The sequence below is a fragment of the Megascapheus bottae genome, chromosome 6 (assembly GCF_031878675.1).
Source record: "Megascapheus bottae isolate mThoBot1 chromosome 6, mThoBot2.hap1, whole genome shotgun sequence".
NCBI lineage: Eukaryota > Metazoa > Chordata > Mammalia > Rodentia > Geomyidae > Megascapheus > Megascapheus bottae.
Window position 1 is genome coordinate 83,634,538 of NC_143514.1, and position 26,065 is coordinate 83,660,602.

The 26,065-nt window shown below is 59.2% G+C and overlaps 1 protein-coding gene across 2 annotated transcripts in view; it reads right to left on the reverse strand.

Annotated features, from left to right (window-relative positions):
- The window catches only part of Prkcz (protein kinase C zeta), a 109,570-nt gene that overhangs the window by 1,601 nt on the left and 81,904 nt on the right, over nt 1-26,065 (reverse strand). For both annotated transcript variants that reach the window (XM_090335990.1, XM_090335991.1), the window contains 12 exons: nt 25,005-25,090; nt 20,467-20,598; nt 19,575-19,656; nt 18,883-18,935; nt 17,799-17,987; nt 15,528-15,625; nt 6,377-6,463; nt 4,944-5,079; nt 4,652-4,739; nt 3,490-3,609; nt 2,278-2,357; nt 1,904-1,993 (listed from right to left, as the gene is read on the reverse strand). In XM_090335990.1, the coding sequence (XP_090192116.1) occupies nt 1,904-1,993; nt 2,278-2,357; nt 3,490-3,609; nt 4,652-4,739; nt 4,944-5,079; nt 6,377-6,463; nt 15,528-15,625; nt 17,799-17,987; nt 18,883-18,935; nt 19,575-19,656; nt 20,467-20,598; nt 25,005-25,090 (1,241 nt within the window). The remainder of the gene's footprint in view (nt 1-1,903; nt 1,994-2,277; nt 2,358-3,489; nt 3,610-4,651; nt 4,740-4,943; nt 5,080-6,376; nt 6,464-15,527; nt 15,626-17,798; nt 17,988-18,882; nt 18,936-19,574; nt 19,657-20,466; nt 20,599-25,004; nt 25,091-26,065) is intronic.

The following is a 26,065-nucleotide window of genomic DNA, read 5'->3' on the forward strand; positions in this document are numbered from 1 at the left end:
TGGTGGATGACAACTCTAGATAGCACTTGGGTGGTGCAGAGCATCCCAGAACAGACCTGCACCCCGAATGCAGCCTCCAGAGCTTGGGGGTACATTTCTGCTCTTTCTGGGGCATCTACTCCGTGCCAGAGGACCTGGCTGTGGTGGCGAGGGGCACTGCCTTGAGGGCGCTTTCTTCCAGGGATGGAGAAGAGACAGACTCCAGGGCTCTGTGGCCGAGGGCCCCCACTCACGGATCTCCAGGCCCACAGTAGGTTTCACGCAGGCCCAGGCGTTGCCCTCCCCATCTCTGGCTGGCCCACTGCCAGGGCGTCATCAGAGTGGTCAGAACAGTCACAAACTACGCTGGGAATCAAGTGCTGAAAAACCACCTGTGCCTTCTGGAGGGTTCAGTGTGTCACAGCGGGCCGGCCCCACCAGGGCAGGGGACCCTGGGTGTGGGTGCCCTAACACCTATGGGTGTTTGTTCAAAATTCCATCCCCAGTCTTGTCCCGAGGCAAGGCTAACAAGAAGCGGACCCACGCTCCCGTGCGATGGGCAGAGCACAGGGGCTCGTGGGGTCTAAGCCACAGAAGCTGGGGAGGGCAGACTCCCCCTCCCCCCTCCCCCCCTGCCCCCGCAGCTCCCTCCTTCTGTGGACATGCAGCCCCCTGGGCCGCCTGTAGGGGCTGGGCCTCTCCACCCCATCACCTTCCTGCCACTGCCACCAGGGGCAGACGTGGTAACATGTCCAGGGAAAGTTTGGGCCCAGGGTGTGTTAGTCCTGGGGCAGGGACCTTGCAGGCTGCAGCCACCCTCACTCACCCAAGCCCCAGCTCCCGTCAGGCTGGGCTGCCACCTCCGCCCTCCTCAAGTCCTGTGCAAACCAGGCCGCCCTGGAGTGTTGGTGGGGGCAGTTTGGGGGACAGGAAGAGGAATGGAGCTGGGCGACTGCAATCCTGGCAGGCTGAGATCTCAGGATCATGGTTCAGAGCCAGCGGGGGCGTGAAAGTCCATGTGACTCTGATCTCCAATTAACCACCAGAGAACGGGAAGTGGTGCAGTGGCTCAAGGGGTAGGGCGGTAGCCTTGAGCTGACGAGCTCAGGGACAGCGCCCAGGCCCAGAGTTCAAGCCCCAAGACTGATGAAAAAAAAAAAAAAATCAAACCTCATGTTTCTCTCCTGTGCTGCCAGTATGCAATTAAAAGAAGCATTTGTAAAGGCGGCTTCTGAAGTCGCTAGCAGGGCGTGCTGACAGAACAGAGGCCTGGCCTCGCCCGGGGGGGCCGAGCACCTCTCCCTCCCGCTGCCCCTGGACTAAGAGTGACCTGGGCATGGGCAGGGGCATCTGTGCTGACCCCGGGCTGCCTGGGAAAGTCCGGGCTGGGCCAGGACCAGGTGCCCACTCCCTCTGCCTGGCAGTTTTATTTATCTGGTGCTTATGAGGCCAAAGCAGGGGGATCACAAGTTCAGGCTGGCCTGGTCTCAGAAAACGAAAGCACAGGGGTGGGAGCGTGGCCCAGCAGTAGAGCACCTGCCTACTACACACAAAGACCGGGGTTCAAGTCCAAAGCCAGAAGTGGTGCTCAAACGGTAAGGTGCTGCCTTGAGAGCTCCAGGACGGTGCCCGGGCCCTGAGCTACCCACATCTTTGGTAGGCTATGCCTCGTTACGGCTCCATGAGTTTCTACACGTTGAACTACACGAGTTCCCTCTAGTGCTAGGTCTGGAGCAGCACAGAAGCAATGCACCTTGCACCCACAGCCTCGCCTAACACCTGGAAACCAACCAAGACACCAAAGAAAATGCCCTGGGAGCCAGGCCCCACGGGGCACCTCACAGGGTGCTCCCCGCTCCCCACAGAGGCTCTGCCTCCCTGGCTGGCTCTGTGCAGGCCACACAGCCAGGGGCCGAGGTCTTACCAGGTCCCAGTCTATGCTACGGAAGAAGGCGTGGGCCTGGACGTCGGAAAACCCTGTCTGTGGCCGGCAGCCGAGCCTCTCCTTGGGGTCCTAGGGGTCAGAAGTCAAACACAGACAAGTCACCTCCCCTGTGCCCGGGACCGGGCCTCAGGCCCCGCTGTGGACTCCACACCGCCCCCATTTCCCTGGGGCACAATTCTTGCTGCTTCATGTTGTAAAGTCTGAACAAAAATGGAACAGCCAAAGACGGCTCAACTCCATCTGCAGCGTGGGAAACAAGCTGCAGCCAAGCCAGGCCACAGCCCCGGGCCCCGCCCGCCCGTCCGGCCTAGAGCCTGGGGCCCGCAGAGGGACAGTGCGAGGCCAGAGCATACCTTGTTTAAAAATCCTTTTAAGACGTGGGAGGCTTTGACGGAGAGGAACCGGGGAATCCGGATGGGCTTTTCCAGGATGACTGTGGAGATGGGGCTGTGTGAGGGGTCTGCCAGGGCCTGCAGGCTCCCTCAACTTCGCTTCTTGCTGCTTTTCTTTTCGCCAGTCCTGGGGCTTGAACTCAGGGCCTGGGCGCTACCCCTGAGCTGCTTCTTTTGCTCAAGGCTAGCACTTTACCATTTGAGCCAAAGTGTCATTTCTGGCTTTTTCTGATTATGTGGCAAAGAATTGAACGCAGGGCTTCATGCATGCTAAGAGAGCATTCGACCACTAAGCCACGCTCCCAGCCCTCTGCTGCTGCTTTTTTGTTGTTGTTGTTGGTCCTGGGACTTGAACTCTGGGCCTGGGCGCTGTCCCTGAGCTCTTCAGTTCAAGGCTACTGCCCTACACCATGAGCCACAGCACCACTTTCAGTTTTCTGGTGGTTAACTGGAGATAAAGAGGCCTCACAGACTTTTGTGCCCAGGCTGGCTTTGAACCGTGGTCCTCAGATCTCAGCCTCCTGAGTAGCTAGGATATCTGACAGGCTCCTCTGCTCTTTTTTTTTTTTTTTTTTTTTTTTTTTTTTTTTTTTTGCCAGTGTGGCTTGAGCTCAGGGCCTGAGCCCTGTCCTTGGACTTCTTTTTCTCAAGGCTAGCGCTCTACCACTTGAGCCACAGCTCAAGGTATGTGGTACTGAGGAATCGAACCCGGGTCTTCGTGCATGCGCGGCAAGTGCTCCACCACTAGGCCCCACTCCCAGCCCTCCTCTGCTTCTTTTTTGAGAATCAGTCTTGTTGTAGCCCAAGCTGGCCTCAACTCCTGAACTTGTGATTCCCCCAGCACTGGACAAGAGGCATGCACCCCCATGCCCACCTCAAGCTGCTCTGAGCAGGAGCTGTGGAAGCAGGGGCTCCTGGACCCCTCCTCCCTAGGGGCCATGCTTGTGGCACCACCTGCCTCTCCTCCCACCCTCTCATTCTGGCCACCAGAGGGCGCTGGAGGTCAGCCTGGAGCCTGGACCTCCCACCCCAAAGGCCACTAGGAGGGCTGGCCAGGGCAGGAATTCCGTCCCCGGCGCCCAGGCCCTGGGAGGAATGCTTTCCCAGAGCTTGGGGAGCCCTGAGCACCCACCCAGGGGCTCTCCAGACGGGTCGGCACCCGGAGCCACGCACCTTGAAAAAGGTAGTCCTCTGTGTTCATGTCGGGGTTGTCGGTGACAATGTCAAAGGGCGAGCGCCCAGCCATCATCTCAAACATGAGGACGCCCAGCGCCCACCAGTCCACGCTGAACCCTGCGGAGAGGCGGGGCGGCGCCGTGAAGACCAGGCCTGCCCTGGCCACGCCCGTCTCCTCGGCTGCTGCACCCCCTCCTCCTCCCCACCGCGGTTAGTTGGCTGAGTTAAAGTCTGGACTCTCAGTTCTGGGGAGGGCTCCCCCTAAATCTAGGGGGACCCACTGCCCCTGCTACTCCGTCATAGAACCCCCTGCCCCCCGCCACACGCTCCACCCTAGGTTCTGCTCTGTCAATCAGCTCCTGTCCTTCTGATACCAAGGACGTCAACTGAAGAAGCTTCCAGAAATCCAGTTATCCTCAGGCTGAGGGTCTGCCCTGGTGCCAGGCCAGGTACACGAAGGCTCCATTGAAACACGCAGGCTGAGGTGCTTGTGAATGTACATGCGCACACACACCGCACACACACCACACACACCACACACACCGCACACACACTCCCATCAACTCACATGCACAGCACACAGACGCTCTGCACGACGTACACACCACACGCGGGTGCATGCATGGCACGTCTGGCTGAACACGTCTTCCACCCACAGAAGGAAGGGCAGGGGTAGCCCGTGCTGCGGGCTGACAGAGTGGGGTCCGGACTGGCCGCCTGCCACTCCCCAGGACCCCTCACTTCTCCACAGCCCCGTGGGCAGAGCCCATTACCCGGGCCGGCTGGGCCAGCCCTGGGCCTTCTCTCCACGGCTCCCTCTCGGGCTGCCCTTAGGGGCCAGGGTCGGATGCTGACATGCAGCTGGGATACGGGAGGAGAGGGTGTGTGTGTGTGTGTGTGTGTACACACATGTGTGCAGAGTTTGATAACAAACCCCTCTGGCTGCTGGGCCAGGACTCCAGGCCTGGCTCTGGGACCCTGGAAGGTGAGGGCAGTGGCGGCACTTCTGTGCTCTTGTTCTGAGGCTAATCGGAGGGGAGAGGCCCCTGAAGGCCCTGCCCTCCCCACGGGGTGCCACACACTCACCGCACACACTCTGATCGTACACACACCGCCAAACTCACACCGCACTCACACTGTACACACACCACTCACTCACCATACTCTTCTCCCCGCAGAATCTCGGGGGCGATGTAGTTCGGGGTCCCACAGAAAGTGCTTGTCGTGTCACCGGGGCCCAGGCCTTCCTGTGGGGACAGAGTGACCGGGGACCTCATACCTAGGGCCCTGAGGGTGACGGACTCGGGGAGGGGGACAGGTGTGGGGCAGAGGGACAGCCATGTCCAGGGGTTGGTGTTTCTTCTGGAGATCGAGGCCGGTGTGTGTGTGTGGGGGTGTGGGGGGGTGGCGGGAAGGGGATGGGGGAGGCCGGGCCCCGCATAGCCGTTCACCTTGCACATGCCGTAGTCTGTCAGCTTGATGTGTCCGTCTGCATCGAGCAGGACGTTATCCAGCTTGAGGTCCCGGTAGATGATCCCTCGCTCATGCAGGAAATTGAGGGCGATACAGATCTCGGCAGCGTAGAACCTGCCGGGCAGGGCAGCGCAGGTCAGATGGACAGCAGGGGTGCTGGGTCCCGGCCTCTGCAGACCACGCCCAGCTCAGATGCTCCTCCCTACTGACCCACGTTCTCTCCAGGATGACACACACACACACACGCGCAGAAACAGGTGCTCAGCCCAGCCTGCCACCAGGAAACTGAAACGTAAACCCATGCCACCCCCATGGGAACACCACCATTAACCATGTCCAGCCAGGGCCTGGGAGTGTGGCCTAGTGGTACAGTTTGCCTAGCATGCACAAAGACCCAGGTTCGATTCCTCCGTATCAAATACATAGAAAAAAGCTGGACTTGGTGCTGTGGCTCAAGGGTAGAGCTCTAGCCTTGAGAAAAAGAAGTCCAAGGACAGTGCCCAGGCCCTGAGTTCAAGCCCCAGGACTGGCAAAAAAAACCAAAAACCCAAAAAGCAAAAGTCCGTGAGACTCGCGTCTCCAATTAACCACCAGAAAACCAGAAGCAGCATTGGGATTCAAGTGGCAGAGTGGTAGCCTTGAGCTGAAATGCTCAGGGGCAGTGCTCAGAGTTCAACCTGCCAACCCCCTCCAAAAAAGAATCCTGTGCACGTTGGTGGGAATGTAAAATGGGGCCACTTGAAAGTCAACTGTGAAAAACGGAACTGCCATGTGACCTGGTGGGTCCACACACACACACACACACACTTCTGTCCACACAGGACCATCAGGTACGGCTGCACACACAGCAGGTCGGAGCCTGGAGGCCATCACGCCAGAGGGCGTCATCTGGAGAGGCAGTGGGGCGTGTGCGCTCGTGCGAGGCCTGGGGCCCGCAGCCGGGGGCTCACTTCTCTGCTGGGGACATTCCACCACCCAGGCCTGTCCAGGAAGGCCACAGCTCAGGGAGTGAGCAGCCACCGTGCTTGACCTTTCCCTACCTTTCTCTGGAGGGTCTAGTGACCTGTACAAGTGTGTGTGTGTGTGTGTGTGTGTGTGTCTGCGCGTGCACACATGTGGAAGTGAGAAAGAAGGAAGCAGGAAGTGAGGAGTAAGCCGAAAGCCCTTCCCCTCCTTCTCAGGCTGGCTTCAGGAAGGAGAGGCGAGGGGACCTGCAGCCCCAGTGCCTCTCACCCCGAGAAGACACTGTCCCCTCCCGGCCCCACGTGCACACGCCATAGCTCTGGAGAGGAGCTGGCGTTGGTGACAGCCCTTCCTGTCATCTCCCTGCTGCGTCACCTCCCCACGGCCCTCTTGCGGAAGGCCCCCATGTCCGCCGCCCCACAGGGCCTGGCCCTCGGCGCTCACCCACCTGGCATGCTCCTCGGGGAGCTTCCTCTGCCTCTGCATGTGGAACATGAGGTCTCCTCCGTTGACATACTCTATGACCAGGAACAACCTGAGCAGGAGAGGCAGTCGGGGGCTGAGCTCAGCCTGCACCAAGCCACCTCAGCCAGGGGCCGCCGGGACGGCCGCCTCGGATGCTGGCATGACAGCGTCCCGCAGTCCTGCACTGGCTCCTCAGGGCCAACGTGAGCAGCTGGGTGGCCAGGGACAGGGTGGGGGGGCTCCACGGCGAGGGCCAGCGTGCAGTCAGTCGTGCCCGGCGTCCCAGGGATTGACGCCCTCGGTGGACCCACATCCAGCCTCCTAACCGTAGCCCAGCCTGGAGGCCCCACAGCCCCCACTGGAGCCCTGCAGAGCACGTCGAGAGGTCATGGGTTCAATCCCCAGCCTGGAGGCCCCACAGCCCCCACTGGAGCCCTGCAGAGCACGTCGAGAGGTCATGGGTTCAATCCCCAGCCTGGAGGCCCCACAGCCCCCACTGGAGCCCTGCAGAGCACGTCGAGAGGTCATGGGTTCAATCCCCAGCACCGGAAAAAAGGCAGTGAGTGTTCAGCACGGTCAGTTCCTCAGCCCCAGCCCAGGCAGGTGCTCCACCCCCTGAGCCAGGCTCCAAACCTGCAGTCTGTCCTGCTTCCAGGCAGCTGGGCCAGCAGGTACCCTCACTGTGCGTGTGTGCGTGCGCATGTGCATGTGTGTATGTGTGTGCATGTGCGTGCGTGCGTGCGCGCGTGTGTAAGCAGCTGTGAACCTAAGGAACTTGCATTTTTTTTAAAATTTTTGGCCTAGAGATAGAATCCTGTTTTCAATATTTTCAACATTTCTTCAAAACAGAAATCCGCCAAGACAGACACACAACTCACCCTCAGGTGACCTTGTCACCACAGTGCCACCGCAGATGTCACCCCTGCCTGAGACTCCACAGACCTCCACAGGAGAGGCGGAGTGTGGGTCCCCCACGTTGGCACAGCCCCTCGTCCACACCAAACCACAGGGCTGTGAAGACTGGCCACGCCCTGCCACGTGCCAGCCACATCTTCCTCCCAGACTGAGCGCCACACATCGGTACTTAAAATGTCGCAAGAAGGAACACAGAGCCGGGCGCTGTGGCTCACACCTGCCATCCCAGCTACTCAGAAGATCTGAGGACTGAGGTTCAAAGCCAGCCCAGGCACCAAAGTCCATAGGACTCTTTATTTCCAACCACCAGAAAACCGGAAATGGTGCTGAGGCTCAAGGGGTAGGGCGGTAGCTTTGAGCTGAAGACAGACAGCGCCTGGGCCAAGAGTTCAAGTCCCACAGGCAGAGGAGGGAAAAGTAAAAGGATCCAAGGGAAGAAAAAGGAACCTAAATGCAGTCAGACTGGGATCCAAGGCCAAGGAAAGAAGCAGGCGTGGCCACACCCTGCCCTGCCCCATCCCGTGGGTGGAAAACAGTGCAGCATGAGACGCTGCTGAGAACCAGGACAAGGGCCAGCCAGCCGCTGCACTCACACCTGTCTTGGGAACTACTCGGGAGGCTCGGGTGGGAGGATGGCAGTTCAAAGCCAGCCTACGCAGCGAAAGTCCCTGAGACTTATCTCCTACCAACCACGGAAGGTTGAAGTGGAGCTGGGGCTCAAGTGGCAGATGACAGTCTTGAGTGCTGGCCGGGTCCCTGAGTGGAAGCCCTAGGGCAGTGACAGGAAGTGGAGCTCACCAAGGCTGGCCACAACTTGTGTGTGTAAATGAAGGTTTAGTGACACACAGCCACGAACATCTTACATTTGTCCACAGTGGGTTTGTGCCATAAGCAGCTGCCGAACAAAGCCCAGCCACGGGTGGCCGTGGCCCCTGTGCTGTGGCAGGGTCGGAGGCTGTGCTGCGGGGCCCCTCGCCCTTGGGAACTTGAGAAGGAGTCTCCACGGCTGTTCCAGGACAGAACAGAGCAGTCCTGGGGCCCAAGCCTCGGGTGGCCCGGGCCCACCTGCCTGGCGCCCCCCAGCCCCGCCAGGACGTGGGTCTGAGCTGCTCTGCGACCATGGAAGGAGTTCCAGACGTGAGCCACGCCAGGCTGTCAGGAAGACCGAGGCTGACGTGGCTCCCACGCTGGCTCTACAGCTGCCACTTGCCGTGGGCTCTTTCCATTCTGGGCACGGGTCTGACTCACCCTCCCCACGGGACGCTCCGCACGCCTGGCTGCTTCTTGCCCACCTCACCGCCGCTTCCGGCCGTGGGGCCTGCTGGGTGCCGCCCCCCCCCCCAGAGCAGCTCTCCAGGGGGGCCATCCCGGTTTTCACCACGCTGCCTCACACGGCCACCCGGGCGTGGGGGGGCTGCCGTGTCCCCTGTCCTGGTCAGGAGAGCGGCCAGCACAGAGCAAGGCAGACCACCCGCGCCTCTGCACCAAGGCCCTGTGAGCAGCGTGTGGAGGCGGCTTCTTCACCCCAGGCCCGGAGGTGTCACGATGCCAGGGCCACCAGGGCTGCCCCCCCCAGACCCTTACAGACGCTCCCCTGCGCCCCCTCCCTGTGAGCCTGCGGCTGAGGCGCCCCCTCCCGGCTCCCACCCCGAGCTTGGTGCCCTGGGCTTTCCGGCCAACCCTCTGCAGTGACTTCGGGGAGGTCACCTCCTGCTCTAGAGGTCTAGGAGGGCTCCGGCGGGCTGGAGTGTGATCCTGTATGAAGAACCAGGAACAATGTCTGTGAGGATGCTTGGCGGGAAGACTGTGCCAGTCTGGGCGCCCCTGAAAGGCCCTGCGGAGGGGCGCTCTCCGTAAAGAGCACAGCAACTCTGTGTTGAGTAAGTGGAGGGAGAGGGGCAGGTGCACCTGTGGCAAGCTCAAGTTTCTAAGAGCTCAAACCTCAGTGCTGCCAATAACAAGTGAGCAGCCGGTGTCCCCCCCGGTCTGGTGCCTGGGGTGCACTAAGCCCAAACTCGCTGTGCCTCCCCACCCAGCTGCAGGTGTTGAAGGGGAGGCGGCCATCCTGGCCTGGGTGCGGCCAGGGCCAGGCCCCGGGGCTCAGACACACTCATCTTGAGGCAGGAATGCTTAGGGAACAGCTGCTAGGAATTAAAAACCCAAGCTTACAGCAGACCAGGAGATGACAGTCATCCAGCCACTCCCCTAAGAGCAAGGGCCAGAGTCGTTTCAGGGGAAAATGAGGCAGGACGAATCTGGCAACTCAGAAGCAGGTATTCAGAAACAAGATCACTATCTTTGCTCCAGAGACAGCAGGACGCCTCCTTATCTTAAGGAGGAGCATCTGACTTATGGCAGGACGCAGCCTTACGTAGAAGGAATTCCCCCCAAGTCTAGGCACCCAGAAAGTCACCAGGAGTGACTGGAGTCAAGACGACCTTGAAGACACAACTCCCTTGAAGACACAACTCCCCTGTCTCTCCCTCCGAGAGGCCCATGCCCTGCTAGAGCGATCTTGTCCGCTCTGCCTGTTCACCTGTCTGCTGGCCTGCTGCCGACTTTCTCAATGAAATTCTGCCAAGTTTTCTTCCCACCGTGACTTGTCCAGAAATGTTTATTCTGCGATCAAAATCAAGGACCCTCCATAGAGCCCCTGCTTTTGGAGGGACAACACACAGCTTCACCTGCCTCTGGTGGCAACTTGAGTCCATCTCGAGGCTGTCTTTCTGGAGTAGTTTAAATGGAAGTAGCTCCCTGTTTTGAAGACTTTATGGCTAAATTAATTCTACAGATAAGGGTTTAGCTTCTCCGTAACAGAGGCTTGTGTTGTTAAAAACACCTCTTTCATGGTATTTGCAGCCGCCCTGTGTGTGAACACAGCCGACGGATGGCACAGGCACCACTGGATTTGGAGAGAAAAGAAATCCTTTTTTTTTTTCCCCCACCCAGAGGCTCCTTTATAATCACCAAGATTGTATTTGCCAGACTTCCACTCCAGCACCCTGCCTCCAGATTAATCCACTTCCTGTTGTGTGAGAACCAGGGCCACAGACATTCATCCAGCCCTCAGCAACAGCAGCAGCAGGCCTACAGCACGCCTGCGGAGGCTCCAGAGCGGAGCCCGTGGACACAGAAGGCCCTCCTGAATCCAGCAATTATCTCCACAGTGGGGGGAGAGGAGTCCAGGCTGTGCCCACAGGAGGAGGAGGAGGAGGCAGGGCTCAGGCCTTACCCAGGGAGAGCTTGGTCCCAGCAGGGCCAGACAGCCTAAGGACAGACAGCAGCTCAGCCCAGCACAGACTGCAACTGCCCCAGTGCTCTGCAGCTGGGATGCAAGGGCAGCTCTGCCATGAAACCCAAGGGAGGTGGCAGGGGTCTCTAATGACTCCCCAGTGTCTGCTTTACAATTGCTGTGGCCCTTCATCTGCTCAGAGCCGCAGTAGGGCTCAGGAGACCCTCTGCAGGGGTAGAAGCTCTGCAGGGAGACCCTCTGCAGGGGTAGAGAATCTGCAGGGGTAGAAGCTCTGCAGGAGCGGAAGCTCAGGCTTATTGACTGGGTGCCATGCCCTGGCCTGCTGGTGACATTCTGTCCATGCACCTAGAAGTCCCCAGGAGGACCCTGGGCCCCAGAGCTATACCCACACTGCTGTCAGGAGAAACTTTAGGGTAGCTGAAGCAAGAGGCTGGCAGTGTGGCCCGTGCTGGTTAGAGGTCTCCGAGTTCTCCTCCAGCTCAGTGAGCCACACACAGAGAGCGGCACGAAGGTGCTTGTTGTGGACGTGCACGTGAGGCGACTCTACCTAGAAACCTGCCCAATGCCCCTGGCCCTGTGTCCTCCCGGCCCCCAGAGCCCCCCAGTGTCCCTGGCCCCCATCCCCCCACCCCCCGGGTCCCGTGTTTCCCAGTAGGCTGCGAGTCGCATGAAAACCTACAAATGTCCATTTGGACAAGAACTGATTTTACTTTGTGCCTGCCTACCATGCAGGAAGCCCTGGGTTCAATTCCCCGATACCACACACAGAAAAAGCTGAAAGTAGTGCTGTGGCTCAAGTGGCAGAGCACTAACCTTGAGAAAACCCAAGGACAGTGCTCAGGCCCAGGCCCAGGCCCAGGCCAAGGCTCAGGACTGGTGCACGCACACGCACACACACATGCACACGCATGCACACACATGCACACGCATGCACACACCTGTAATCCTAGCTCCCCAGGAGGCTGAGATCTGAAGATGTGGCTGGAAGCCAGCCCCACAGGAAAGTGCACGAGACAGCAGCTGACCATCAAAAATCTGTTAAGCAGATTGAGCTGTGGCTCAAGTGGTAAAGAAGCTCAGGGACAGTGCTCGGGCCCTGAGTTCAAGCCCCAGGACTGAGGCTGGACGGGTGGCTCTCACCTAGAATCCTTGCTACTCAGGAGCCTGGGATCTGAGGATTGGGGTTTAAAGCCACGCTCTGCTGAAAAGCCTGTGAGACTTATCTCCAATTACCAGCAAAAAGCCGGAAGTAGAGGTGTGGCTCTCGTGGGTGTGGCTAGCACCCAGGCCTCAACTCAAGCTGAGGTACCAGTTCAAAAACGAAGAGGCCAAGAATGCGGACATGCATGCTAATTGCTCCCTGGAGGAGGCCAAACACGGCTGCAAACCACTGCTCACAGCCTCACACAAGGAGGCGGCACAGGGAGTGACCACTGGCAGCCCCACAGAATGGCCTCCCTGCCTGCCTGCCTCCCTGCCTGCCTCCTCCCTCCCTGCCTGCCTCCCTGCCTCCTCCCTCCCTCCCTGCCTGCCTCCCTGCCTGCCTGCCTGCCTGCCTGCCTGCCTGCCTGCCTGCCTGCCTACCTCCTCCCTGCCTGCCTGCCTCCCTGCCTGCCTGCCTGCCTCCCTGCCTCCTCCCTCCCTGCCTGCCTCCCTGCCTGCCTGCCTGCCTGCCTGCCTGCCTGCCTACCTCCTCCCTGCCTGCCTGTCTCCCTCCCTCTCTCCCTCCCTGCCTGCCTGCCTGCCTACCTCCTCCCTCCCTGCCTGCCTGCCTGCCTGCCTGCCTGCTTCCTTCCCTGCCTGCCTGCCTGCCTACCTGCCTGCCTGCCTGCCTGCCTGCCTGCCTGCCTGCCTCCCTCCCTCCCTCCATGCCTGCAGTGACCACTGGCAGCCCCACAGAAATGCCTCTTGGGAGTGGCTACAGCTGGGTCACACCAAAATACCTGCCAGCGGTTTTATCACGGCTCATTCTACCTACCAGGGTGCTTGAACAAGCCGGGTCAAGAGCGGTCAAGACTCCAGGCAATTCTTCAAGTTTACACACAAGAATGAAGATAAAGCCCTTGTTTGAGTTCCACCCTTAGGGGAACTCCAGCTGGGCTGAGCCACCTCCCTCATGAGTCCTGACCATGGCACAGGCATGGAGACAGGGAGCATGACACACACACACCACTGAGGGCCGGGCCTTCCCAGAGCTCCAGGGGCAGAGGTGAGGCAGAGCCCAGCAGGGGCAGAGCTGGGCGTGGAGAGGGTTGGCCCCGGGGAACAATGGTGGCCTGTTCTAGTACATGGGAAGCCTGGATTCCGTCCCAGCAGTGACTGGAAATGGCCTGAGAGCCTCACAGGCAGGGAAAGTGCTTCCCGTCTCATTCTCTGACCAGGGCTGGGTGCCAACCCTGGGGTGGGAGGAGGGGGCAGCGGCTCGGGGACCGGATGGAGGCCTGAGGACTGTGGCTGGGTTACGCAGGGGACCGGAGAGGGCCTAAGACTCCTTTAGGAGGGAAAATGAGGAAGAACCAAGAAAGGCCAGTGACCTCAGAGGAGGAAGGACATGAACACTGCCAGGCAAGTCTGGAGTGAGGCGGCATGCTGGCAGAAAGGCGGCATGGAGGCCGGGAGCATGGCCTAGTGGTGGAGTGCTTGCCTAGCATGCAAGAAGACCCGGGTTCAATTCCTTGGTACCACATACACAGAAAAAGCTGGAAGTGGTACTGTGGCTCAAGTGGTAGAGCTCTAGCCCTGAGAAAGCCCAAGGACAGTGCTCAGGCCCTGAGATCAAGGGACAGAACTGGCAAAAAAGAAGAAGAAGGAAGAGGAGGAGGAGGAGGAGGAGGAGGAGGAGGAGGAGGAGGAGGAAAGGTGGCATGGGCCTGCAGGTACGTATAAGGAGAAGGTGGGAGGTACAGTGAGGGACTGAGTGCCGGGCAGCTACAGCTGCAGCTGTGCTGGCGTGGCCCACAGCCCCCACACCAACTCCCGTAGACACGGCTCACTGTGCCATTCTGTGCGTAGGCAACATGATTTTATGTCAGCTAACGTGGCCCAGGATGCCCAGGGACAGGGTGTCCACGCAGACGCTTCTGGAAGAGGAGCACCCAACACACACATGCCAAGTGGACAGCGTGGGCGGCAGCGTCCACCCCCAAGGGCAACGATGGTTATCTTCTGCCCTTGGCAGTTCTGGCTCACTCACAGGCCCCAATCTGGCTCAGGGTTGGGCCGTGGCCTTCATTCAAATCACACCACCAACTCTTCTGGCCTCCGTTTTATACCTGGTACATTGTGAGAATTCTTAGACTGCATGACTGCTGGAGGCAGTGACTGTTCTGTCCTTTCCCTCCATCCCTCTTTCTCCCCTGGTGTGGGAGTTTGAATTTAGGGCCTCATGCTTCCTTGGCTTGCTTGCCTACAGAGGCTCTACCACTGGAGCCCCACTTCCAGCCCAGCTTTCTGTTATTTTTGGAGATAGGAAGTCTCAGGACAGCTAGGGATACAGCTGTGAGCCTCAGACCTGTGACCTCGTCATTTCTTCTCCATGTAGGAACCAGGATTCTCTCTCTCAAGAACTCTGGTGAGTCACTGCTAAGTATCTTCTAGAGTCAGGAAATTTGGCCATGGGCCAGGCAGAGGGAGCCCTTGGGACCAGCCTGTTACCTTTTCTTAGGCATTTTTTTAAAATTTCTATTTATTTATTTATTTTTTTGCCTGGGCTTGAGCTCAGAGCCTGAGCACTGTCCTTAGACTTTCTCAAGGCTAGAACTCTACCAGTTGAACCTCAGCACCACTTCTGGCTTTTTCTATATATGTGGTACCAAGAAATCGAACCCGGGTCTTCGTGCATGCTAGGCAAGCACTTTAACCACTAGGCCAAACTCCCGGCCCCTTTTTTTAATTTTTATTTTTTAAGTTTCCTCCCCGCCCCCTTCTGGGCCTTGAGCTTAGGGCCTGAGCACTGTCCTTGGACTTTCTCAAGGCTACAGCTCTACCACTTGAGCCTCAGCACCACTTCTGGCTTTTTTCTATGCATATGGTACTGAGGAATCGAACCCAGGCCTTCATGCATGCCAGGCGAGCACTAACCACTAGGCCACACCCCCAGCCCTTCCTAGCATTTCTCTGGGTGGCTGGCTCACGGTGTAGTTCAGGCTAGTGTCATGCTCAGTCTCCACAGTGCGAGGTGACCGGTGTGCCCACTCCACCAGCTCTTTTTGACAAGTTTGCTTTGTCCCTTGGTGCAATAATCTGTGCTGTGAGCACATGGCAGTGAGCACTCCACTGTGCTGTGCTCCACTGTGCCGGTGCAGCCCAGACATGGGGAGGCTTTTGGGTCTTCATGGATAGACAATGAGTCGGAAGCGGGGCCCAAAGCCTGAACGGAGCGTGTGGGTATTATCCTACACCCTGCATGTCACTCATTTTCTTTTTTCTTTTTCTTTTGCCAGTCCTGGGGCCTGAACTCAGGGCCTGAGCACTGTCCTTAAGCTTTCTCAAGGCTAGCTTTATCACTTGGGCCACAGCACCACTGCCGGCTGGCTTTGTCTGTGTATGTGGTACTGAGGAATTGAACCCAGGGCTTCATGCATGCTAAGCAACCACTTTACCACTAGGCCACACTCAGGGCCCCACATCAAACATTTTAAAGCAATAGCGTTCCTGTCCATGTAAAGCTTGTAAGTGAAAACGTCACTGTGTACACACTCGCTTCTCAGGTTGGCGAGACGACCTAGATGCACAAACACCCCACACCCGGAACACATCAGCCAACACTTCCGAGGGGAATCACACACCTCGCTTCCCTGTGGGAATTGACCTAGAGTGACGGCCACCGTTGGGAATGACAAACTGCAGTGAGGAGGGACTTATGAGGACGGACGGACGGGTGGACGGTCAGCCAGGGACGTGGGGAGGGGGAAGTGGCGGAGCGGGAGGACAGGACGGGACGGGACGGAAAGCACTTCTCCCTTACCGGCTTGTTGTCTGGAAGCAGGAATGCAAGCCGACCAGGAAGGGGTTGTTGGATGCCTGCTCAAACACGTGCTTCTCGGTCTGCACCCAATCGATATCCTGAAAGACATGCACGGAGGGCTGGAGGCTGTGGAGGCCGCTGCAGGCGTCCTGTGGAGGCTCCCCCGACAGGAGCCACGGAGCACAGAGGACTTGGCGGGGTCCCCTGAGTGGCACTGTCCCATCACCCCACAGCGCCGGATGCTGGAGTAGTGCAATGCCAACCCCTGCAACGCTGCAGCCACCTTTCCACGTGAGGACCCTAGGCCCCAGCTCTGCACACCCCACCCTGGCTCACTCCATGTTACTCCACCTCGATGCTGGGGCAGGCCACACTCCAGCCCGGGCCATGAGCAGCTCTTCACCTACCACACCAGTGCTCAGCCCCAAACCCGGGACCGGGGTCCCCCATCCCTGAAGACCCCTCAGCAGCGGCTTCGTGGACGCCAAGCACTGGTTCACAGTCCCATCTGCTGATCATTTACAGGGACACAGCCATGGTCAAGGACGCTGGGCCCGGGCCTGGCCTGAGGCTTATGTCTTTCTTCCTCTTCTTCCTCTACACATTTACATTTTGTTCCCCCAGTTGTCTCTCCAGCAGAACGTCCCTCTGTCACTTCTACTTCTAGTGAAGTGCCCACCAGACTCCACTGACCCACACTGCACAAGCCCTGAGCCGAACACCACAGAATCCACGCACAAACGAGACACCATGCCACCTCAAAAACCACCAGCCACACACGGAGACTCAAGTGGGAGTGAGAAGAAAGGCTGAGCAAGTGACTCAGTCAAGCAATGAGGAGAGACATGGCTTGATGAAATGAAAGAGCAGATCCTAAAACAAAACAAAACAAAAAAAACTTGAAAAATAGCAAGAGAAAGCAGACAAGCAGCAAGACAAGAAAAGAAGAAGAAAATACAAGACACAGAGACATATCAACAAAGAGCTAGGAAGCATGAAGACTTGCTCTATCATAAAACATAGTTGAAAGCATAGGCAACAACAAAAGGAGTTGAAAACAGGGCATCAGGGGTTGAAGATAAAGCAGAGGAATTAGAACAGCCAAAGACACTGAAAAAACACTCAGAATATACCAAAGAGACATTCAAGAACTACACATGGAACAGAGCACCTATGTAACAAACTAACAACAGAAAACTTCCCTAACTTCAAGAAAGACTCACAGCCATCTGACAGAGACCTGCAGAACTCCAAGCAGAGCAGCACCTCTCCTAGACACACCCTCACGAAAACCGCAGAAAAGAACAAATTAAAGGCAGCAAAACCCGAGAGGGGACTTGATTACAATAAGAAGAATAAAGTAACTGCAGATTCCTCAACACAAACTCCTAAACGAAAAAAGAGCTGGACAGGGGCCAGGAGTGTGGCCTAGTGGTAGAGTGCTTGCCTAGCATGCACGAGGACCAGGGTTCGATTCCTCGGTACCCCACATACATAGCTAAAAGCCGGAAGTGGTGCTGAGGCTCAAGTGGTAGAGCTGTAGCCTTGAGAAAGTCCAAGGACAGTGCCCAGGCCCTGAGCTCAAGCCCAGGACTGGCAAAAAAAAAAAAGCAGGACAGATAATTCAAGCTCTGAACAAGATCAACTGTCAACTAAACTAGTGTCTCCATTCACAGCTGATGGAGGCACAACAAACAAAAGCTAAAGGAGTAGGGCCTGGGAGCATGGCCTAGTGGTAGAGTGCTCTCCTAGTGTGCGCAGAGTCCTGGGCTCGACTCCTCAGTACCACACACACAGATGACAACGGAAGTGGCGCTGTGGCTCAAGGGGTAGAACGAGAGCCTTGGAAAAGCCCAAGGCCAGTGCCCAGGCCCTGAGTTGAAGACTCAGGACTGCCGGCAACTCAGCTCTCAAACAACTTGATCTCCAATCTTGTTTCTTCTTCGCCCAAGGCTAGAGCTCTACCACTTGAGCCACAGCACCACTTCTGGCTTTCTCTGTGTGTGTGGTACCGAGGGATCGACCCGGGTCTCCATGCATGCCAGGCGAGCTCTCCACCATGGGCCACACCCCCGGCCTTCATTCTCCCATCTCAACGCCTGTGTGTGGGCCACAAAGCTGCATGCAGAACCAGCTGAGCCCAGCTCTGGCCACGTGTTGCTTTTGTGTCTCAACATGGCGTGCACAAACTCGGGAGGGGAGGGCCGGCCGGCAGCCTGATGCGCCCGCCCCGCCCCGCCCCGTGGAGTGGCTCTGCAGGAGGACGCCTACCTCGTCGTCGTGGACCAGCTCCTTCTTGACCACCTTCATGGCGTAGACCTGGTCGTTCTTCTTCAGCCGCACCAGGAGGACCTTGGCGTAGCTCCCCCGGCCGATGACCCGGATGAGCTCAAAGTCCTGCAGCCCCAGCCCTTGAGAGATTTTTATCCCGTCCACTCCATCGATGACAGGCTTCAGGTCCTAGAGGGGAGGGAGACGTCTGCCGCTGCGGAGACATGCGCTGTGCCCGGCGCAGAGGCTCTGCAGCCCACGGAGCCTCCATGAGGAAGAACCGGGCTGTGCCCTGTGGGGATGGAGGAACGCCAGGCAGGCTGGGGACGTGGCCCCAGGGCCACACACTCGGGGTGGGTGGCGTGCAGCGCAGGGCCCCCTGGGGTCGCCGGCTGAGGTCTTTCACGCCACCAATGAGCGTCACTGGGGATCTAAGAGGAGAGGGCCGCCCCCTCCCGCTGGGAATTTCTGGCCAGGCCGTCTCATCTCTCGTGCAGGAGGAGCTGCAGGTGGCGCAGGCCGGCAGAAGCAGTGGACTTGGCTGTCTAAGGTCTCCTTGTTTGCTCCGGAGACACTGGCCAGGCAGAAAGTGGGCGTCTCAGGGGCTGAGCCGGTCACTTTGAGAAGGCAGGGACAACTCCGTGGGGCTCTGCACTGAGGCTCAGGCTCCTCGTCCACTCGGCCGGGACTAATCACTGAGTGGGCACGGACTCAGGTGGACGGAGCCTGCTGCCTCAGTTTGGAAGAAGGTGCAGAGAGGCAGCAGGGGACTGGCTGAGCCAGGAGGGCCAGAGGAAGGCTTTCCAGGCAAAAACACCTAAGTCCCTGGCCATGCTCCGAGCCACGACTCGGCTCCATAGCTGGCAGGCTAGTGATTTCTGGGGGTTCACAAAAGATGGGTCTGAAGCAAGACCCAGGAATGAGGACTTCTTCCCAGGTGCTGGCAAAGCCACGGTCTCACGGGAGCCAAACAGCTCCCAGCACGTGGAGTTCACAGTGAAACACCCACGACAGCCCACAGGAGCAGTCACGTGGAAAGAGGACGAGGGAGGGCACATTGACGACAAGCCCCGCCCACACTCACCTCTGAGTCGTCTTTAATGCTGTCATGCTTCCGGGTTGAAGAAATGTAAGCGACTGTCAGGGAGGAAGGAAACACGTTGCCGGTTGTGAGGAACACAGCCCACTCGCCGCGGCTCTGAGCCCCGGCCCAGGCTTCCGACCTTACGGCTTCCTGGGCCCCAGCACACTGGCTGACTCTGACTGTGGGTCCAGGTACCACCCGAACTGGGTTCCCAGGCAGCTTGCCTGATACCCTAGAGATGCGCCTGAGTATCAATGACCTCATAGCTGGATAAACCCACGGCAGGGTGAAATGACTGTAGCCTGACAAATGAGAAGAGCACACACCCAATGCTTCAAGTGCCTTCAGCGAGGCAAAATCCTCTAATTTAAAGCCAAACTACAATAAAGCATCGAGTATCTCATGTCATCTACTAAACACGAGCTGGAAGCAGAGACAAGAAAGGCGGTGTGGTGCCATGGGCCAGGGCGGAGGAAGAGAGCTCTACAGCCCCGAGATAGCGCAGGTTTTGGCCATCCGTCCAGACAGAACGTGCCTCCCTGTGAAAAGGCCCCCCAGGCCCGAGGCCCTGCAGCTGCACGGTGCAGCTCTGGGCAGAGGGGCGGGGAGCGGCTGCACTGAGAACCTGCACGAGGGCAGGAGAAGACAGTGGGGCTCAGAGCCCGCTCTGCCCCGTAGAAACAGGCACCTACTTCCATCCGTCTCCTCAGAAGGAAGGTCCACACTGTCTCTCTTGTCATCTACTGGAGGCTCCTGGGAAGGCATGGCAGAATCCTGTGGAGGAAGGTGCAGCTGAGGCAGCGCAGAGCACCCTTTGTGGTGACATGCTGTGGCGTGCACACAGACAAACGCTGTGACCTGTGCACACCACCCATACCGCGTGGGCACGGAGCCACCCGCCCGCACTACGGCTGAGCTGCAGAGCGCAGGGAGCACGGAGCCCGTGGCAGAGGTGGGTGGGGTGCTGAGGCCTTGGTCCTGGCGTGTGCGTGCTCTTGTGGATCCAGTGTTTCATGGGCCAACCCTGGCTGGGCACCAAGGTTGTCAGCCACCAGGTTGCATGCCAAGGGCTTCTGGGCAGATGATGTGGGATCAGAGAGGGCTCCGAGCACTGACCTCACCCAGCCCTGAGGGCCCTGCTCCCTGGTCTACTTTCTTAGGGCCCCTCGGTGTCCAGGGAGCCAAGGCAATGCATCCCAGCGGCAGACCGGGTGGGAACCCTTGCACCCGGCAATACTGGGCAAGGCGGGGTGGGACTGGAGCGGGTGTCGGTGGGGCCAGGGGCCGTCATGGCTGGGCCGGGCCCGACATGGGCTTGGCTACCAACTGGAGGAACAGTGGGTCTGCAGTGTGCAAAGGGCCTGGGTCCCTCAAGTTCCAGGTACTGCCTAGCTCTGCCTGCTCAGCAGGGCTCACAGCTGCTGCCCAGCAGGGGCGGCGGCACGATGGGCCCAGCGGCACGGTTCCCTGCCCTACCTACCTAGCAGAGGGCACAGGAGGCCCAGGGGAGACGGTATGGCCGCCATGCCTGGGTCACACTGCAGTCTCTGCTGCCCGGGCCCCTCCCTCGCCTCCCCCACTCACCATATGCCTCCTGCAGGTCAGCGGGACGAGGGCGTGGCAGCGTTTATGGACCAGCAGCTTGCAGTGGACGCACCTGTAGCCCTGCCTTGCGAGACCCCATATCCTCTCGCTGCACTGGCCGCAGTACGCTCTCTGTAGACCAACGGGAGCAGTCAGGCAGGCGGCGCGGGCGGCTCTCCCTCAGGCCCAGGGAGAACGCGGCCAGAGGCCCCTTGGCTGCTTCTCCCAGGGGGACCCTGGGGCTGGGAGGGGAGGGGACCCTGAGCCACCCAGCTCCCATGGCTCCCATGGTCCCTGGAGGCTCAGTGAGGACGAGGGACCCCCCCACTCCCCCTGCAGGCCGACATGAGCGGATCTCCCTCAGGAGACCCTCATGGTGGAGGGGGCTGAGCTCTGCGACGGCCCGAGCGCTCTTCTTATCACCAGTGTCTACTTGGAGCACCAGGCCGTACTAACCACCTATGCCCCAGAGCTGACAAAAAGCCGGCCATGGGACAACGCTCCTCTCCTGCCTCCTAGGTTTTACTTGCTAAGAACAGGTTTGTTTGTTGTTTTTTTGCCAGTCCTGGGCTTGAGCTCAGGGCCTGAGCACTGTCCTTGGACTTTCTCAAGGCTAGAGCTCTACCACTTGAGCCTCAGCACCACTTTGGCTGTTTTCTATGTATGTGGTGCCGAGGAATCGAACCCGGGTCTTCATGCGTGCTAGGCCACGCTCTGGGCCCCAGGAACAGTTCTTAATCAGTTTGTACCCTGGAAGCTGGCGTCATCTACATAGCTGCTGCACGCGCAGAGCTGAGGGCCACCACCCTCACTGACGCTCCTTCCCCAAGCCATGGGGGTGACACACACACACACACACACACACACACACACACACACACAGGTCCCAGCTGGAGGACTGACCCCACCCTCCCTGCGCATGCCATTGCCCCAGCCACCAACCGACAACGTGGTGAACTCTTCCCTCCTGTGGGCAGTCCCCGCTTCCCATCTTGCTGACCCCACAATTCCCTTTTAAGTGGAAAGCTGGGCGACCTGAGCAGAGAACCTGGTCTACAGGACCCAGGACGTGGAGCCCAGGAAGACCCAGAAGAGAATGGGGCCTGGTGCCGGGCCACGAGCTTCCACGCAGCCATAAGCATCGGGCCTGGTCTGAGGGGGTGCCTCTGGGCCCTGTCTGTGAAGCCCGCCGGTCCTCCCTCCACCTGGTAACAACGAAAAGCCTTGGCTCATTGATTTGGGAAGGGAGTCTGAGCACCACTCAGGGCTGAACTGGTCATCAGCAGAACACAGTTCTCTCCACAAAACTACACCTGGAAGGCCCCTGGCTGGCCTGCCTGGCGAGTGGATGGGCTTCCGCTTGGCCAAGTCAGTCAGCCGGAAATGGAGGCAACAAGCAAGGAGAGGACAAGGCTTCCAGAGTCCTGTCCAGTGCCAGAACCAGGCCAGTGCAGGTTCACAGGAAGGGGCCCCTGGCCACAGGGCTACAGTTCAGGTGGAAGTGAAGAGCGGAGGCAGCCAGTGCTCCAGCCTGGGGCGCTGCTATTTCTTCACATGCTCAGGGGTTCTCAGCCTGTCTGCCTGGCACCCCTGCCCGCTAGGCCAGAAATACAGCGGGCCTTGCTGTCTCCACTTCGCAGCCACACCACACCCGGGGTCTCTTTCTGCTCTCTGCTGGTGACGTTTGGAGTTGCTAAGGAGAGTGACCTACTGTGGTTCTGCAGCTCACTTTGGCTTCCATGTCCTCCTGGACCCTGCCTGGCCCCCAGGGCAAACCCCAAGCTTCCCCTGTGGCCTTGCCCTTCCCATGAAGGACAACAACTTGGTCAGCGTGCATGCAGGACACAGGGCTCTCCACACCTGTCTCGGCCTAGGTGTCAAGCAGACCTCTGACCTGACCTGTGGGCCCGGGCTCCCTAGGCAATGTCTGCTGAGCCCCAGGCCCAGGCCCACACCCCCGGAGCCCAGCCCACCCCGGGGCCACTCGAGGGCTGTTGGCCCCATCCTGTCACATCAGGGTAGGGGAGAGTCTGCCCTCCGAGGCGCCAGAGGAGACAGGAGGGGAGGGGACTGTGGGTCTCCACAGAGGATCCACCCCCCCGTATGGAGAAACACAGGGAAGTAAGCACAGCATCGCTTGGAAGGGGCTGGAGGTGAGAGACAGAAGCCCACACTCCGCACCACGCAGAGCCACAGGGGAGACAGAAGTCCATGCAGAGCCACAGGAGAGACAGAAGCCCACGCAGAGCCACAGGAGAGACAGAAGCCCACGCAGAGCCAGGGGAGGACAGAGGCCACCCAGTGCCAGGGGAGACAGAAGCCCATGCAGAGCCACAGGAGAGACAAAAACCCATGCAGTGCCAGGGGAGACAGAAGTCCACGCAGAGTCACAAGAGAGACAGAAGTCCACGCAGAGCCACAGGAGAGACAGAAGTCCACGCAGAGCCACAGGAGAGACAGAAGTCCACGCAGAGCCACAGGAGAGACAGAAGTCCACGCAGAGCCACAGGGGAGGACAGAAGTTCACGCAGAGCCACAGGGGAGGACAGAAGTCCACGCAGAGCCACAGGGGAGACAGAAGTCCACGCAGAGCCACAGGAGAGACAGAAGTCCACGCAGAGCCACAGGAGAGACAGAAGTCCACGCAGTGCCAGGGGAGGACAGAGGCCACCCAGTGCCAGGGGAGACAGAAGTCCACGCAGAGCCAGGGGAGGACAGAGGCCACCCAGTGCCAGGGGAGACAGAAGTCCACGCAGAGCCAGGGGAGACAGAAGTCCACGCAGAGCTAGGGGAGAAAGAAGTCCACGCAGAGCCACAGGAGAGACAGAAGTCCACGCAGAGCCAGGGGAGGACAGAGGCCACCCAGTGCCAGGGAAGACAGAAGTCCACGCAGAGTCACAAGAGAGACAGAAGTCCATGCAGAGCCACAGGGGAGACAGAAGTCCACGCAGAGCCACAGGGGAGGACAGAAGTCCACGCAGAGCCACAGGGGAGACAGAAGTCCACACAGAGCCACAGGAGAGACAGAAGTCCACGCAGAGCCAGGAGAGACAGAAGTCCACGCAGAGCCACAGGAGAGACAGAAGTCCACGCAGAGCCAGGGGAGACAGAAGTCCATGCAGAGCCACAGGGGAGACAGAAGTCCACGCAGAGCCAGGGGAGGACAGAGGCCACCCAGTGCCAGGGGAGACAGAAGTCCACGCAGTGCCACAGGAGAGACAGAAGCCCACGCAGAGCCACAGGAGAGACAGAAGTCCACGCAGAGCCAGGGGAGACAGAAGTCCACGCAGAGCCACAGGAGAGACAGAAGTCCACGCAGAGCCAGGGGAGGACAGAGGACACCCAGTGCCAGGGGAGACAGAAGCCCACGCAGTGCCACAGGAGAGACAGAAGTCCACGCAGAGCCAGGGGAGGACAGAAGCCCACGCAGAGCCACAGGAGAGACAGAAGTCCACGCAGTGCCACAGGAGAGACAGAAGTCCACGCAGTGCCACAGGAGAGACAGAAGCCCACGCAGAGCCAGGGGAGACAGAAGTCCACGCAGAGCCAGGGGAGACAGAAGTCCACGCAGAGCCAGGGGAGGACAGAGGCCACCCAGTGCCAGGGGAGACAGAAGTCCATGCAGAGCCAGGGGAGACAGAAGTCCACGCAGAGCCAGGGGAGACAGAAGTCCACACAGAGCCAGGGGAGGACAGAGGCCACCCAGTGCCAGGGGAGACAGAAGTCCACGCAGAGCCAGGGGAGACAGAAGTCCACGCAGAGCCAGGGGAGGACAGAGGCCACCCAGTGCCAGGGGAGACAGAAGTCCACGCAGAGCCAGGGGAGGACAGAAACCCACGCAGTGCCAGGGGAGACAGAAGCCCATGCAGTGCCAGGGGAGACAGAAGTCCATGCAGAGCCAGGGGAGGACAGAAGCCCATGCAGTGCCAGGGGAGGATAGAAGCCCATGCAGTGCCAGGGGAGACAGAAGTCCACGCAGAGCCAGGGGAGGACAGAAGCCCATGCAGTGCCAGGGGAGGATAGAAGCCCATGCAGTGCCAGGGGAGACAGAAGTCCACGCAGAGCCACAGGGGAGACAGAAGTCCATGCAGTGCCAGGGGAGACAGAAGTCCACGCAGAGCCACAGGAGAGACAGAAGTCCACGCAGAGCCACAGGTGAGGACGGAAGCCCACACAGAGCCACAGGGGAGGACGGAAGCCCACGCGGTTCCATGGAAGGACGGAAGCCCCAGGAATGCTGCGGTCAGCAGCAGCACAAGCCTATGCTGCGGTCTCAGGCCTGCTCAGGTCAGGATGCTGGCAATGCCTGGCCATCAGGCTCTGATCAAGGACTGTGTAACCAGGGGGCCAAGGGACCTGAAGACAAAGCTCATTCACCCAGGGCGGCCATGGTGGGGACTGCATAGGCTCACTGAGCTCCGGGCTGTCCACGAGGCTTCTCCAGAGGGAGCTGAAAGGAGGCCGGGGTGCAGGAAGAGCCCCCTTCATTTATAGAAGCACAGGAACGGCCCGGCCGGGGCGGGCTCCAGACCACTCACCCTGTTAAAGCGCTTGGCTTGGAAGAGGTGGCCGTTGGCGCGGTACAGCTTCCTCCATCTTCTGGCTCCTCGGCGGTAGATGGATTCTACAAGAGGTGTGAAGAGGGCAGTGTAAAGAGGCAGCTTGCAGCCCGGGCCCCGCTCCTGACACACTGCGGGCAAGGATGGGCCGTTCCTGTCCAGGTGGCTGGAGCCATGGCTGCTGCCCGGCCTGAGGGTGTCAAGAGCTGAAATGCCAGCGCCAGGGACCGCGGCTCCATGTGCCTGTCCCCACACGATCCCTGTGCTGTCCCAGCCATGGCTGCTGGAGACAGCGAGGGGGACCACAGGCGGGATCATGAGGGGGGATCACGAGGGGGGATCATGAGGGGAATCACAGGCAGGATCACGAGGGGAATCACAGGTGGGATCACGAGGGGGATCACAGGCAGGATCACGAGGGGGATCACAGGAGGATCACAGGCAGGATCATGAGGGGGATCACAATGGGAATCACAGGCAGGATCATGAGGGGAATCACAATGGGGATCACAGGCAGGATCACGAGGAGATCACAATGGGGATCACAGGCAGGATCATGAGGGGATCACAATTGGGATCACAGGCAGGATCACGAGGGGGATCACAATGGGGATCACAGGCAGGATCACGAGGGGATCACAGGAGGATCACAGGCAGGATCATGAGGGGGATCACAATGGGAATCACAGGCAGGATCATGAGGGGGATCACAATGGGGATCACAGGCAGGATCACAAGGGGATCACAATGGGGATCACAGGCAGGATCACGAGGGGGATCACAATGGGGATCACAGGCAGGATCACGAGGGGATCACAGGAGGATCACAGGCAGGATCACGAGGGGATCACAATTGGGATCACAGGCAGGATCACGAGGGGGATCACAATGGGGATCACAGGCAGGATCACGAGGGGATCACAGGAGGATCACAGGCAGGATCACGAGGGGGATCACAATGGGGATCACAGGCAGGATCACGAGGGGATCACAATGGGAATCACAGGCAGGATCACGAGGGGATCACAATGGGGATCACA